The sequence below is a fragment of the Chelonia mydas genome, chromosome 11 (genome assembly GCF_015237465.2).
Source record: "Chelonia mydas isolate rCheMyd1 chromosome 11, rCheMyd1.pri.v2, whole genome shotgun sequence".
Taxonomy (NCBI): Eukaryota; Metazoa; Chordata; order Testudines; family Cheloniidae; genus Chelonia; species Chelonia mydas.
Window position 1 is genome coordinate 9518159 of NC_051251.2, and position 16497 is coordinate 9534655.

Here is a 16497-nt window from a genome sequence, read left to right on the forward strand (position 1 = left end):
AGCAGTAAACAAAAATTCACAGCCTGTGACCTGTCCTGACTAAAACCTGGGGGGAGGGGCATCTGGGGGCAGCCTGGGGGGTGCCACAGGTACTCGGGGTGTGGGGGTGGTTTACTGCCTGGGGGGTGCCACGGGTGCTCGGGGGTTGGAAGGGCTGGGGCAGGTTCCCTACCTGGCTCCTGGGAAGTGCCGACATCCAGCTCCTAACTCCATGGGCTGCCTCCGCTCTGCCCCAAGCCCTGGTTTTGCAGCTCCCATTGGCTGGGAACTGTGGCCAATCGGGACTGTGGGGGCAGTGCCTGCGGGCGGAGGCAGCCTGTGGAGCTAGGAGCTGAGGGAGGGGAGTTCCTGTCGCCCTTCTGGGGAGCCCCCCCAGGTAAGCACTGCCCCACATCCCAACCCTGAGCCCTCCACACCCAAACTCCTGCTGCTGGGTGGTGGGGAGGCCGCGACTGCACCAGCAGCCAGGGCTGCCCAAGCTGCTCAGGCGGCTCCCAGGCAACCACACAGGCTGCTGCAGAAGTCACAGAGGTCCTGGAAAGTCACAGAATCCATGACTTCCGTGACAAACACGGAGCCTTACTGATGAGTTATATACTAGGGTCAAAATGCCTATCTGCAACCAGTGGTGTAACCGCAGAATTGGATCTGACCCTGGAAATTACAGAACAATTCATTTCATTGTACTTAGAATATTTTCCCACATAGGGCCTGATCCTGAAATACAAATTCAATGGGAGTTCTGCCTGAGTAAGGACTACATGGTAACTCCCCATGAAATATCAGTAATTACATGCTAATTCATGCTAATGTATTGATAACTGCAATTTACCCACATCACCACTATTTGCATTGCAATTTTGTCACTTTTCCTGAATGGTGATAACAACATCCAGATCTTAAATAGCACTTTGTCATCAGTAGCTCTTTACAAAGTGCTTTACAAAGGAGTTCAGAATCATTATTCCCATTTCACAGATGAGAAACTGAGGCACAAAGAGATGAATGACTTGCCCAAGGTCAGGCAGCAGACTACCAGCGGCCCCCCGTCTTCTGAGGCCCTGTCCAATGCTCCATCTACAACCTCACACTGCTTCTGAATAGTATCACCCAGGCAATGAACTTTAGTGAAACTGACAGTAATTTACATGCTTACATTACAGCTATAGTTTGCCCTCAGATACCCACGCACAATTCCATTGCATCTGAGAACAAAATCTGATCCATGCACCACAAAACCTGCTTTACACAGAGAGCATGATCTGTGATGCAGAGGATAGCTTTTGTTCTGCACACACTAAATTGCCTTTCATCCCTTTTTAGTATGGTTTCTAGCAAGTTACTCCTAGCTCATCTGCAGCAGAGTAAATACTCTCTTGTGTTAACAGTCTTTAAAAGCAGGGGAAATATTTACCCCTTAACACTCTGGATATCATTGCAGTTCCCCCTGTTTTAAAAATTAAGCTTAGCAGTTTTGACCATGCACAATTTACTGACATAGTCAATAGTTTTTCATTGTGAACTGAACGTACGTTTATTTCCATTTCACTGTGAGGTGGAATCATGACATTACATAAATACTAATTGGTGTTAACTACTCATTTCTTTAAAGTAGATCACAGCTATTTAAAGCTACAGTGGGTCATAAGTTTAGGTATAGGTATTACCTATGCACAAGTATAAACTGCCTCAGGAGACAGCAGAACGTTTGGAATATTGGTATAGAAGGTACAGCTTGCACAGGAAGGACAGGCAGGGAAAAATGGAAGGACTTGTTGCCTCGTATATAAAAGGTGAATACACTTGCACTGACAGTGAGGTGGAAATAGGAGATAGACTTGTTGAAAGTCTCTGGGTAAGTATAAAAGGGGTAAAAAACCAAGGGTGATGTCATGGTAGGGATCTATTATAGACCATCGAACCAGGAAGAAGTGGATGCGGCTTTTATTAAATAACTAACAAAATCATCCAAAGCACAGGACTTGGTGGTGATGGGGGTCTTCAACTCCCCAGACATCTGTTGGGAAAATAAGAAAGCTGGGCACAAACTATCCAATAAGTTCTTGGAATGTATTGGAGAAAATTGTTTATTTCAGAAGGTGGAGAAAGTCACTGGGGAGAGGCTGTTCTAGATTTAATTTTGGCAAATAGTGAGAAACTGGTTGAGAATTTGAAAGTGGAAGGCAGCTTGGGTGAAAGTGATCATGAAATGATAGAGTTCAAGATTCTAAGGAATGGTAGGTGGGAAAACAGCATAATAAAGATAATAGAATTCAAGAAGGCAGACTTTAGCAAACTCAGGGAGTTGGTAAAGAAGTCTAAGGGGAAAACAGTTCAAGAGATTTGGCAGTTTTTCAAGGAGACATTATTAAGGGCACAAGAGCAAACTATCCCACTGTGTAGGAAAGGTAGGACGTATGGCAAGAGACCAGCCGTGTTTAGCCAGGAGATCTACAGTGATCTGAAACTCAAAAAAAGAGTCCTACAAGAAGTAGAAGTTAGGTCAAATTACAAAGGATGAATATAAACAAATAACACAAGTACCTAGGGACAAAATTAGAAAGGCCAAGGCACAAAACGAGATTAAGCTAGCTAGAGACACAGAGAGTAACAAGAAAACATTCTACCAATACATTAGAGGAACGAGGGAGACCAAGGACAGGGTAGGCCCATTACTCAGTGGGGTGGGAAAGACAATAACAGAACATATGGAAATGGGAAAAGTATTGAATGCCTCTTTTGTTTCAGTTTTCACCAAAAAAGGTTAGTAGCGATTGGACATCTAACATAGTGAATGCCAATGAAAATGAGGTAGGCTCTGAGGCTAAAATAGGGAAAGAACAAGTTAAAAATTACTTAGACAAGTTAGATGTTTTCAAGTCACAAGGGCTGATGAAATACATCCTAGAATACTCAAGGAGCTCACTGAGGAGATGTCTGAGCCATTAGTGATTATCTTCAAAACTCATGCAATACGGGAGAGATTCCAGAGGACTGGAAGAGGGCAGATACAGTGCTAATCTATAAAAAGGGGAATAAGGGCAACCCGGGGAATTACAGACCAGCCACCTTAACTTCAATACCCAGAAAGATAATGGAGCAAATAATTAAGCAAACACCTAGAAGATAATAAGGTGATACAACAGTCAGCATGGATTTGTCAAGAACAAATCACGTCAAACCAACCTAACAGCTTTGTGGATGGGGGGAAGTGGTAGATGTGGTATATCTTGACTTTAGTAAGGCTTTTGATACAAACTAGGGAAACAGAACCTAGGTGGAGCTACTATAAGGTGGGTGCATAACTGGTTGGAAAACCATTCCTAGAGAGAAAAGGAGTACTTGTGGCACCTTAGAAACTAACAAATTTATTTGATCATAAGCTTTCGTGAGCTACAGCTCACTTCATCAGATGCATGACGTAGCTCACGAAAACTTATGCTCAAATAAATTTGTTAGTCTCTAAGGTGCCACAAGTCCTCCTTTTCTTTTTGCGGATACAGACTAACACGGCTGCTACTCTGAAACCATTCCCAGAGAGTAATCATCAGTGGTTCACAGTCAAGCTTGAAGGGCATATCGAATGGCATCCCGCAGAAATCAGTCTTGGGTCCAGTTCTGTTCAATATCTTGATAAATGATTTAGATAATGGCATAGAGAGTACACTTATAAGTATGCAGACTATGACAAGCAGGGAGGGGAGGGGGGTTGCAAGTGCTTTGGAGGGTAGATTTAAAATTCAAAATGATTTGGACAAACTGAGAAATGGTCTGAAGTAAACGGGATTAAATTCAATAAGAACAAACGTGAAGTACTCCACTTAGGATAGAACCCATCAGTTGCACACATACAAAATGGGAAATGACTGCCAGGGAAGCAGTAGTGCAGACAGAGATGTGGAGACAGTGGATCACAAGCTAAATATGAGTCAACAGAATAACACTATTGCAAAAAAAAAGCAAACATCATTCTGGGATGTATCAGCAGGATTGTTGTAAGCAAGACACGAGAAGTAATTCTTCCACTCTACTCCACGCTGATTAGGTCTCAACTGGAGTATTGTGTCCAGTTCTGAGAGCCACATTTCAGGAAAGATGTGGACAAATTGGAGAAAGTCCAAAGAAGAGCAAAAAAAATGATTAAAGGTCTAGAAAACGTGACATGAAGGCTTCTTCAATTATTATCAATAATAATTATTTCTATTACACCAGTCAGGGCCCCACTGTGTCAGGCATTATACAATATACAGGAGACATCCCTGCCCAATAGCACGTACAGTTTGAGGCCCTGTCCACATTGGGAGTTTTGTACCAGTGTAGCTACCATGATGTACTTGCACCAGTACAAACCCCTAGTGTACAAGCACTGCACCACTGTACTGCGTGACTTGTCCATAGGGAGCAGAAGTTGTTCCCATTACATGGGATGTGTGAAGTGAGCTGATGGTATCAGTCCATTTCCTGCTGGACAAATGACCACAACAGTTTATACTAAATTACATCCCTTCTTGGCAGTCTCCAAAGTACAGGCACGTAGTTACTTGGAGACTGACTCCTTGTCACTCTCGAGATGGTCCCCACATTTCTGGTTGCGGGGAAGTTTGCATTTCAGACCTCTGTTCTGTAGCCAGAGAACCTCAGTCTTCAGGGCTGGGCAAGCTGACCCCTTTCACGCACACTAAATTTGCTAAAGGACTCACCTTTTGCTTCAGGCTCTTCCAGAATAAAAATAAATCTTTTTGATGCAAAATTTTGGTATTCTATTCCACATTCTCAACAAAATATGCTGTTAATCTGTGTTCTTCAGAGCAAATTTTGCCTGTTTAAACTGGCCCATGATCATTCAGTTCATTATTGTATCATGAATTTAACAACTTCACTGACTGCAACCTTGCCAGAGACAAGGGCTGATGATTCTGCATAAACCATTTGCTGCTGCTAACCAGTGTCACATCCAGAGCCTGCAGTTTGCATGGTGTGCCTCCTGACATTAATGGGTTATTTATTTATATATAAAGGCATCAGTCCTGCTGACAAATGAAGGCACGGATTATATGGGCACTCTGCTCATTTTTAGTAACCAAAATTAATATTTTGCTTTAACTGGGTAACCTACAATAAAGCTTTTCAGCCAAGTGTAGTAGCCACCTATGGGTTTTAATAAAATAGATTCCGTAATCTCAGATCAGCCTCCAAGGCAGTGTGACAATTATTAGAGTATTGTTTAGTTAGAATTAACTTGCAGTTGACATAGATCTCTGCAGTAGATGAAGCTAGGAACAAACACTTACTCCCAATATACACTGGCTGTATATCTTAACAATACTGGAATCTGACTGTCCTATGCATCCAAATTTTCAGCTGCAGCAGAGAGGCTCCTCTTCAATTTTGCATGCAGCAATGATGACACCTAATGGTGGAAACATTTTTTTCAGCTTTGCAATCCCCAGAGCTTTTGCCTTTCAAGCCATAGTTCTAGTAGTTAAACAGAGAGCTACAACTTTACTAAGCTACTAAAGAATTCACTCCTGCACTCCCTCCCTCCCTCTCTCTCTCTCCTGTCACCAAGCAGTAAATTAATCAGACTGAAATGTTTTGGGTTCAGGTGAAGCCCAGGGAACAAGCATGCTGTTTCACTCTTCATTTAATTCTTTCTGATTTAAAATGGATATGTGCATTCTAAGTTGCTTTCGATCTAGTCTGTGGTTTAAAGTCGTCATAGCTGCTATTCAGAGCAGGGACTGTCCTGCTGAAGCGAAGTGTCAACTTGCACTACTAAGAATAATCTCTGAGGGAGTGCTTCTAAAGAGTGCACAAAAAAGTTTCTCTAGATCTCACTGGCTTGTACTAGAATGTGTATAACATGGAGGTGAAAACTTCCTTTGGAGATTCCTGACTGATATTTGTGAGCTCTGGTGCATTTGCAGAACTGTTGATACTCAAAGAAGATTTTCAGGACCATATTAAGGCATACACCATAAGTAATACACACTCATTTACAGACAGAATTTGCTTATTTACAAGCAAATACTCTCTTTTTACTGGAGTTATAAAATGCTAAAATATGATGTTGGCATTAATACAATAAATGAAATATTTAAACAATTAAAGGCTCTGCACATTTTAATACTTAGGTGAAATTTCTGGTATCTTTTTGTTCATCTGTGTCTTTCTAGGAACCTAGATCTTAGATTAAGGGTCCACTGTGATGAACTGCTGAACACCCACAAACTTCCATTCCATTAATTTGCAAACTGGATACAATTAACTTATGCTTCAATAGAGACTGGGAGCGGATGGGTCATTACACAAAGTAAAACTATTTCCCCTTGTTTATTCTGCCCCCCACCGTTCCTCAGACGCTCTTGTCAACTGCTGGAAATGGCCCACCTTGATTATCACTACAAAAGGTTCCTCCCCTCTCCCCCTCTCTCCTGCTGGCAACAGCTCACCTTAAGTGATCACTCTTGTTACAGTGTGTATGGTAACACCCATTGTTCCATGTTCTCTATGTATATAAATCTCCCCACTGTATTTTCCACTGAATGCATCCGATGAAGTGAGCTGTAGCTCACGAAAGCTAATGCTCAAATAAATTTGTTAGTCTCTAAGGTGCCACTAGTACTCCTTTTCTTTTTGCGAAACTTCCACTGGGTTTGTCTTAACTAGGAAAAATGTCTTGAGTTTCAGCTGTGTTTTGCCAACACATTAGCTAAACCCAACCTAAACTTGACCTTTTTCCTAGTGCAGATTCAGGGTGACACTGTTAGCTCAATTTTAGCTTGTCTGTTATCATGCATCTATGCTAGGAAAAGCATCAATTTAGCTCATGTTAGCTAAGCCTGACCTACACGTGACAGCTTTTCCTAGACAAGACATACCAACCAACTTTAATAGGAGTCGAAGGTACTTAGCGCCTTATTGACATTTTTAAATACCATATCTCAGAGATAATATCAGATTTCATTTGGAGCACATAGTGTACAGAGAACTCGATCTTTAGCTAAATGACCCCCCCCCAAAATTACTTCTTATGTGTCACCAACTGCTTACCAAAATACACACTTGGTCAGTCTACTTTCTCTTTACATTGTAATGGTGAGTACTTTAATCATTCACCTGCATGAAAATCGACTGGAAGAAAATACAGACAAAGATATTTCAAGAACATCTTAGGACAGCCATACTGAGTCAGACCAATGGTCCATCTAGCTTAATACCCTGTCTCTGACAGTGGGCAGTGCCAGATGCTTCTGAGGGAATTAACAGAACAGGGTAATTTTGAGTGATCCATCCCCTGCAGTCCAGTCCCAGCTTCCAGCAGCTGGAGGTGTAGGGCTATCCAGAGCATGGGGTTGCATCCCTGACCAGCTTGGCTAATAGCCATTGATGGACCTATCTTCCATGAAGTTATTTAATTCTTTTTTTGAACCCAGTAACTTTTGGCCTTCACAACATCCCATGGCAATGAGCTGCACACATTCACTGTACTTCCTTTTATTTCTTTTAAACTTATGTATTGAATAAACCCAAATTGTCAAAGGTTTAGTTTTATCTCAATGGTTACATTGTAGAAACAAAGCTAATATAACACTTTGAAAATGTTTTAATTAACGTTAAGAAATAGATACAGGGGAAGGAAAACAAACAAACAAAACTCTTACAAATCACCTAACCATGCAATTTTTGGTTGTCTTCAGACTTAGTTTAATTGCCCTTAGGCAAGGTAACAGTCCCACTTGCAATAACTTAATCATTCTAACCTACCTTTCTTACATCTGAGCTCTTTGGTTCTGTTGTCCAAGTTATGATTCTAGATACAGCAAGTCTGGTCTCACTGGAGTTCACAAAGTCTGTTGGGTCCATCTGTCTTGCCAGGGACTCAATGTACTTCAGAATTGCAACTTTTACCTAAGAAATGTAAAAGGATATTGTCATCCTTTGTTGGTGAGATGATGGAAAGTGGACATCTCTCAAAACTATCCTGTGCCAAATAAAACTTGTAAGCTCATCTCTGCTCTATACTGACCCATAATGAAAAAGAAATATGAATTGGACAATCTTACAGCTCATTGGACAGGTCTAGACCACCATCCTGCACGTAAATGACTAATGGAGACAGAGTACCCTTCTGAAAATCTGTTAGAAAGATATACATAGTTTTATGGAAAACTCCTATAGAATTTAATAGGGGCTAAACTATAGGGTTTTACAGAAATTACTCTAAAAACCTATACAATTTAATAGATGATCTATAAAATTCTGTAAATAGAATACAATTAAATTGTATAGGATTGTGCAAGACACCAACAGGAAAGTTATAATTTTCTCACAAATTAGATAGGATTTTTACAAGAGGCTATGAGCTGGTAAAAAATAAAAATTATTTCTTCACCTATTCCATAAAATGTATTTGCATGTCATATTTCAGAAACAAAAGGAACCTTCCACCTATACTGACTGCTTGAGAGACCGCAGCCTAGCAGTCTCATGTATAGGGTAGCATTGTCCGTCTGGGCAAAAACTTTGGACTCCTGCCTTAATTAAGACTTTTTTAAATGCCCACGGTTGGGTTTCCACTAGGCCCTGAATTCCGACTTATGGCAACAGTGTTCTCCCTCCCTTTCATAAGACACCTTATGCACTACTGCATGCAAAACAAAGAATACATGATTCCTGGAGTTTCTGAAGTTCCTTCACCTTTGAAGTAGCCACCTTGCACAGAACTCTCTACACACACCCAAACATATTCCTTTGATGGAATGTACTATTTCAGATAACAAAACAAATCTCAGTCTAATGTTTCTCCTCCAGACCATACTACCTCTGTCCCAAAGAGACCCATTTATATCATGGTTGGAATTAACAAGATTCATCTGCCAGGAAGAGAGTAAACCTGCATTCCTATGAAAGCTCCTAGAACCTGCCACTTTCCTTCAGTTTTGGGACCTTAATAGCTTGACAGTGTCCCTGGATAAATTCTTTAAAGCACTTAAGTGCTTTAGGAGAATAGATCCCATTTTTCAAAATGACCTAGGCATTTAGGAAACCGAAGCACCATTGATTTCCAAGTGAGATTTTCAAAAACAGCTTGATTTCAGTGGGAATTCAGCCCCACAGCTCATTTGAAAACCTCCACTAGGTGTAGGATTGCCAACTGTCTAATTGCAGAAACCCAAACACCCTTGCCCCACCCCTACCCTCACTGAAGCCACGCCTCTGCCCCACCATGCTCACTCCATTCACCGCCCATTCTCCCCCCCACCCTCACTCACTTTCACAGGGCTGGGGCAGGGGGTTGGGGTGCCAGAAGGGGTGCGAGCTCTGGGCTGGGTGTTGGGGCTGAGGGGTCCAGAGTTGGGAGGGGGCTCTGGGCTGAGTCTGGGGCAGGGGGTTGGGGTGCAGGAGGGTGTGCAGGGTGTGGGCTTTGGGAGGGAGTTTGGGTGTGGGAACAGACTTAGGACTGGGGCAGGGGGTTGGTGTGCGGGAGGGGGTGAGGGATGCGGGCTCTGGCCAGGCGGCTCCCAGAAGCGACTGGCATGTCCAGATCCTAGGCTCAGGGGTGGCCAGGTGGCTCTGCACACTGCCCCTGCCTGCAGGCACCACCCCCACAGCTCCCAGCCAATGGGAGCTGCAGAGTCGGTGCTCAAGGTGAGGGCAACGTGCAGACACCCCCTGGCTGCCCCTGTGCCTAGGAGCCAGAGAGATGTGCTAGTTGCTTCCCGGGGCCGTGCGGAGCCAGGGGCAGGTAGGGAGCCTGACTTTGCCCCGCTGCACCGACTGGATTTTTAGCAGCCTATTAAGATCTCTCAGATTGGTTTCAGTAGCTATTGGAAGATCAATTCCAATTCCAGGAGATTCCTGGCCAATCCGGGAAGGTTGGCAACTCTAACTAGGTGCCTATCTACATCTTTAGGTGCCTAAATACCTTACAGAATCTGGCCCTTCTGCACTTAGCGTAAGTCAGTTTTGAAAATGGAACTTATAAGACATTTTTGAAAATTTTACCAAAAGGTATTAGTACATGTTAAATATTGCAAAATACATCAAAAGTATTGTTTTTTTATAAGTGTCATATTATACATGTGTTTTCAGGTAGTTATTTTTCCTGTGAATATTAGGTACTCAAGTATGATGAAGTGTTTTAAAAAACATCCTGAGATTTAAATGGACCATGTTTATGTCACAATTCAAAGGTTTTCATTGCTTACCTTGAGGTTTGGTGTTTGGGTCTGATCTACAATAAATCTCATCAAAATATTAAACTGCTGATCAAACGGAAAAGAATCCCTATTCAGAGAGAAAATAAAGATTTCCATTATTATTAGAACGAACACATTTTAATACATTTAACTTACAGAAAAAAAATCACTAAAAAAAAAAATCACAGAAATAGCCTTTAAATATTAAAACATTATTCTGTGAAATTCACCTGTGTTTGACCAGCTACCAAGTGGGTTGAATACCACAAATGTAAATGTGTTGAACGAATTATTCATTAACACTGGTGAGATCTGTCAAATCAATATATTCACAGAAAGCTACTCAGCCTGCAATATGTAGATCCTTCCTGCTTTTGTTACCCTGTTCTTCCTTTCCCCACTTTACACTGCTCTTTCATTTTCTTATCTATAGCAGATCATGTTTTATCTTTTCCTGAGTGAGCTTCGATGTTTGATTCCTATTTTCTTTCCCTCTCTCATCTCCTTCTCGTCAAGTGGATTTTAAAAGCCCTATACAAATTAACCCTTCATGGTGCCACCTCTACCAGAGTGTGAAAATGCGGTACATGTGACATCCTAGGCTAGGCAGCATGCTATAGTGGATTGAATATGCACGCTAGGAGGCAGGAACACCTGAGTTCTTATCCTCACTTTGCTACTGACTTGCTGGATGTTCATGAACAACTCAGAACTTAGTATTTAGGCACTTTTCATTTTCTGAACAAATGACTAGTGTTCATCATCCAAGCTGGGAGAAACAAAAAGCGCAATCAAACATTAAATAGGAACACAAGGAAACAAAGCACATTAGATTTCAATGTTCTTTCACTTTTAATAATCTAAAGTGCTAAGAGCAAGGTAAGTATATTCACTTTTTTTATTATTATTATTTGTATTACCATAGCACGTAGGAGTCCTAGTTATGGACCAGGAACTCATTGTGCTAGGCACTGGACAAACACAGAACAAAAAGATGATTTCTGCCCCTGTTTTAAATATATGAGAAATGATTCTGCTTTCCTTTTCATTAATGTAAATCGGAAATAACTCCATTGAAATCAATGGAGTTAAGTAATATAAAATTAGTGCAGTTCAGAGGAAAATCTGGTCCATTATTTTAACCTGATATTGGGAACTGGAATCTGCTTTGTTATACTGGTGAACATCCAGACTAACTTTACTGGGAGGTTAGTCCACATTGACACAGGGTGAATCTGGTCCACTTCTTGAAACAAGTGTGGGATGCAGTGTTTCTGAAACGTCCATCCATAAAACAAAGCAGGCCTAGGAGATGCACCACAGGTGATGGATTAAAGCATCCCTAGAACTTTTGCATATCGTACCTTGTTACATCCAGAGCTTTCTGAACTTTTGCCTGCACAGATCCTAGCAAGTCTGCTCCCATTTTCTTAAGTAACTGCGTCAGGAGAACAAAGAGCCAATCTTGCAAGTCGTCCTTATGGATGATGATGAAATCTACCAGGGTTTCTAGAAACATGCTGAAAACCTACAAATAAATGCAAATTTTAAAAAAGGGGAAATTACGTTTTTAATCAGAAATGATCACGAGAGAAAGTCTACAAAAAATCTGGGTTTTAAAATGATTTTGTTATAGACAGTTTTATGAATGGATGTTCTCAGTGAACATGTTAGCACTAGAAATCACTGGCATTACACATCCAGGATGTGCCGTATTAAAATGTCATACTAAATAGATTAAGGAAGAGGGAATGAATACACTTACTCTCTGTTGTGAGTTCCACCGCAAAGCAGGCCATGCAACAAAACAAACCACTCGTTAGTACACATAGTGAATCAATGCTGACTGCTCTTGTGCAATTTTTCAGTGGATTCACAGATGGCTTATAAAAACTTTTACAACATCTTTCTTTTTTTTTTTTTTAATCATAGTTTTTTAAATATCATACATCTTGGGCCAAATCCAGTCTCCTTACTCATGCGAGTAGGGACTTTAAAGCCAACAGGTATACTCAAATGAGTAAGGATAGCAGAATTAGGTTTTTTTGTTTGTTTTTTTATATGTGTATATATGTGTATCCCTTTGTGAATTTATGAAATGAATGTTTTTTTCTCTTCATTCTTTTTCCCCCTCCCCAATTCATTGCAATATCTATGGCGCAATCCCACAAGCCCCTCCCAAATGCTAAATGTATTCAGCATGGATGAGCCCCTAGTTAGCAGCGACAGGCCAAATTCTGATCTCAGTAGCATTGGTGGAAATCTGGAGTAATTCACCTGTTGTTAAATTTGTGTCATACATAATGAAGTCAAATTGCAATGAAGTCTATAAAGTTACCCAAGATTTACACCACTATAACAGAGAGCAGAATTTGGTCTAGGTTACAATAGTCTAAAACTTTTCACAAATAGCAAATGTTGTTGCAAACATAAATAGTCACCCCTGACCCTAGCAATGCCACATCGGACAGAATTTTAAGAGCCAAAATTTTGAGCTCTTTTGCACGGGAACTGCCAGACAGGATCAGACCAGTGGCCCTTGTCTACTGTCCTGTCCCTAATGGTGGCCATAACTAGATGCTTCAAAGGAAGGTCTGCAGTAGGCACATATGGAATAACCTCTCCACAAAGGAAGTTTCTGCCTGACCCCCACCAGTTAGTGTTGGTTTACTACATGCTCGGAAGCACTAGGATTTATTAACCTAATTGTTTCTTTTAAGCCGTTCTAACATAACTGTGGATATTCTCATCGGGTATATAAATAGCTAACCTTCTGGCCACAACGTATCCCAAATCCCCCAGTGGGGAGATCTGTCCCAAGCAGTATTAACTTTTTCAGAAAAAATGGAGGGAGATGATATACATGCCCCTGTTCTCACACCTTCCTGCCCCTGCTTGCATGGACAGAGTGCCACAGCATCTGAGAGGGGTTTGTGTGTGTCCTGGAAGGTACTCAAGACCCCGTTAGAGAAGGAGAGGTTGGTAGGTCTATGGAAAGGTAGGCCCACTGCTTGGAAGAATGGTGTTACAAAGATGGTGGAGTGCTCATATGATTAACGTTGCTTTAAATGTAAAATTATAAATATAAAGTCACCCTGCAGCTTTCATATTGCTGCTTAATACATATAAACTACCATTCATACTGTACGAAGGCCATGGCCATTTAGGGCTTCACAGTGTCACTTTGCTCCATATCATGCCCACTTACCATAGAAGCAGAAATAAAATCCAGATCCTTCTCTTCCAAGGTCTGGATTCTGCAAGGTGATAAGTGCCTTGAAAGGGGCTGAGCATCCAACTCCCAGCAACTTGCCGGATTGAGGCCCAAAAGCACAGAACCCTACCACTTGAACTAATGGAGGGTCTGTAACATACATGTCATCAGTTCCAGTTCCATCCAGGTCACAGGTCACAGGCACAAATATACAATTACCCAGATCATGACAACGTAACTGTACATGTTGTAATGAAAGAGAGTAAGCCAAAAATGCATTACCTTGCTGTGAGGGTCAGCAAACATGCGCGTAAAGATCTCACACAGCCGTTTTAACTCGACTCGGCTAAAACACACAACAAAACGTTATGTTAAAGCTAAATCTTTTACTCACAACAGAGTAGACTAGAACTGTCGTTGACAATTGAAAAAAGATTGAGATCTGATCTTTTAAAATAGATCTGGTTGACCTAACTTATGTCAGCATATAGCTGCCACAGTAATTACATTGTTTATGTGTGCCTACACTTTGCTCTTTTGTGTGGGTGGTGGGCATCGTCACCAGGAGCCCTTGTGGATTGTACCTTCAATGGGGGGCATTGTCGGATGGCTCCTAAAAGCCATTAACAGCCAGCGTAAGCAAACAGTGAACCAAGACAACAACAAAAAAGTAGACAGTTCTCTGTGGTCAGAATTCTCCCTGGGTCCCTGCTTTGGTACAGCCAGTTACATAATATTTTTAGTGCTAAAACTCCATCTCAAATGTTGCAAAGAATATTGCCCAAACCCTAAAGTCCTTATCTGTTTTCCTTACTCAGGCAAAACTGCCAGCAGAGCCAATGAGTTTTGCCTGATTAAAGAACAAATGAAAACAAATGAATAGGCTGGATGCTGGGGGTTTTTTGACTACGTTATATTGTCCTCTCAAACTAGAGGAAACGGATGAATGCAGAGTTAATCTTCAGAGAACTCCAGTTCAGGTCAGGATTATAGGCTTCCTTTCTCCACAAAAAGGGTTTCGTCCATAGATCTCCAACCATGCAGATAAAACCAAAACAAACCTCAAAGAGTAGGGAAGGGTACACTACTAGTCGATAGTGTGACTTTTTTAAAGGTAGCTTATTTATAAATAATAGATATTTTCATCCAAATAACCGTATTCTAAGCATAAAAACTGATACAAATTTTAAAAGAGCATAAGACAAAGATGACAGTCTCCTGAGAAGGAAGAGTTGGATGCAGAGGAAAGCAGTCCTTGTAACACTGCCAAAGCAAGCTGTCAGCTTAATTCAGTGTGGGGACTGAACTGTCTCCAGAGAAACAAGAAAAAAACTCCAAGTGACTGTCCTACAACTCTCGCCTGACCTGATGGGGATTGCATCTCCCTCTGAATGAACTCCTTTTTATTTCCCTAATGAAATTTATCTCCAGACAAGGAATAGAGAAGGACAGCTATTCTGAACTTCCCTATTTTCAAGGCACACTGACCTAATATAACAATATGGGTGCCAAACTAAAACAAACAGCTCAACAACATTTTCTCGAGGGACTTGCTGGCCCCAGTTATATCCAGTAGATCTAATCAGGATGATCTTATAAAAGAAGGACTTTAGAAAATTGTAAAGAAACCGTTAGGATGGGTAAGTATAATGAAACTTTGATACCACCTTAGACCCCACAACCTTTCCACACACAGAATGCCCACTGAAGATAACGCATGATTAAGGCTGCAGCGACCACTGGAGCACCCCCCGGCACCAGAGCAGCAGCATCTGCTGGAGCACCCCACCCCCACCCCTCCTTCCCCAGCACCTAAGATTTAGTTAGGGGTATTTTTAGTAAAAGTCAGGGACAGGTAACTGGCTGTGACTTTTTGTTTATTGCCAGTGACCTGTCCATGACTTTTACTAAAAATACCAGTGACTAAATCGTAGCCTTACGCATGATCAAACCCCATTCAGCATGGAGTACTGAAAAAGGACCCTTAACCAGTAAGTTCAGAAGAGTAAAATACCCCCTCCCTTATTAAACTTGTTATATAAATTAAGATGACATTGCAGCAAATCACACTGTGTTTAATTTGAAAAATCTATTCTCTAATAACCTTGGGTACTTGCACCTTGGACTACTGTCCCTACTACTGTCCTAGTAATGCCATGTGAACACTTTGGACTATATGTCCAAATTACTCAAGCAGGCACCAGCTGATCAATCTAAGAAGAGCCCTGAACTACCCTGGAGAGGATAAAATTACAAATTAAGAGCAAATATAAACATCAGCAGAACTAGAAATAATGTACAATTTTAAAAATGTAATGCAGAGATTTAAAATTAAGATGATGCAAGCCCTGGTACTGGTCTATAATATATTCAGGTTCAGAGCCAAGAAAGTCCTGCTAGCCTAAGGGAACGGTGGAAGTAGTACAGTTTGATACACTGCATACCACCAGGACTAGGAACAATAATTTCCTGCAAGAGCTACACAACCAGGGATTCTCCATCACTTGGTGTTCCCAGAGCCTCCTCCTTTGGATTCTCACTGACACCATATATGCCCTCTCAGATCACATCCCCATACACATAGGTATTAAAATCAAAATTTTATCCAACCTTTACACACACACACACACACACACACGGTGCCAATGGGCTGTCATCAGATCCTCATTAAAAACACACTACTTCCGTGGTTTCTCAGCCAGGGGTATGTGTACCCCGGGTGTAGGCAGAGGTCTTTCAGGGGATAATCAACTCATCTAGATCAGTGTTTCTCAACCTGGGTATTATGATCCCAGAGGGGTCACAGGACGGGTTTGGGGGGGTCGTAAGTGCAGGACCGGTGTTACGGGGTGGCAAGCTGAGCAATTGCCTGGGGCTCCACACAGCTAAGTTACAGACTTCAGCCCGGTACAGTAGGGCTCTGGCTTCAGACAAGGCTCAAGTCTCACACTGAAATGTAAGTACAATATTTATATTCCAATCAATTTATTTTAAAATGATAAAGTCAGCAATTTTTCAGTAATAGTGGCTGTGACACTTTTTTATTTTTACATCTGATTTTGTAAGCAAGTAGTTTTTAAA

General features: G+C 41.4%; 1 protein-coding gene across 41 annotated transcripts in view; it reads right to left on the bottom strand.

The window, feature by feature from the left end:
* CLASP1 (cytoplasmic linker associated protein 1) overlaps positions 1 to 16497 on the bottom strand; it is a 266722-nt gene that overhangs the window by 48373 nt on the left and 201852 nt on the right. For 40 of the 41 annotated variants that reach the window (XM_037912897.2, XM_043525472.1, XM_027833968.3 and 37 more), the window contains 5 exons: positions 13699 to 13762; positions 11968 to 11970; positions 11567 to 11730; positions 10212 to 10290; positions 7768 to 7911 (listed from right to left, as the gene is read on the bottom strand). In XM_037912897.2, the coding sequence (XP_037768825.1) occupies positions 7768 to 7911; positions 10212 to 10290; positions 11567 to 11730; positions 11968 to 11970; positions 13699 to 13762 (454 nt within the window). The remainder of the gene's footprint in view (positions 1 to 7767; positions 7912 to 10211; positions 10291 to 11566; positions 11731 to 11967; positions 11971 to 13698; positions 13763 to 16497) is intronic. The other variant, XM_037912886.2, reaches the window with a different exon arrangement.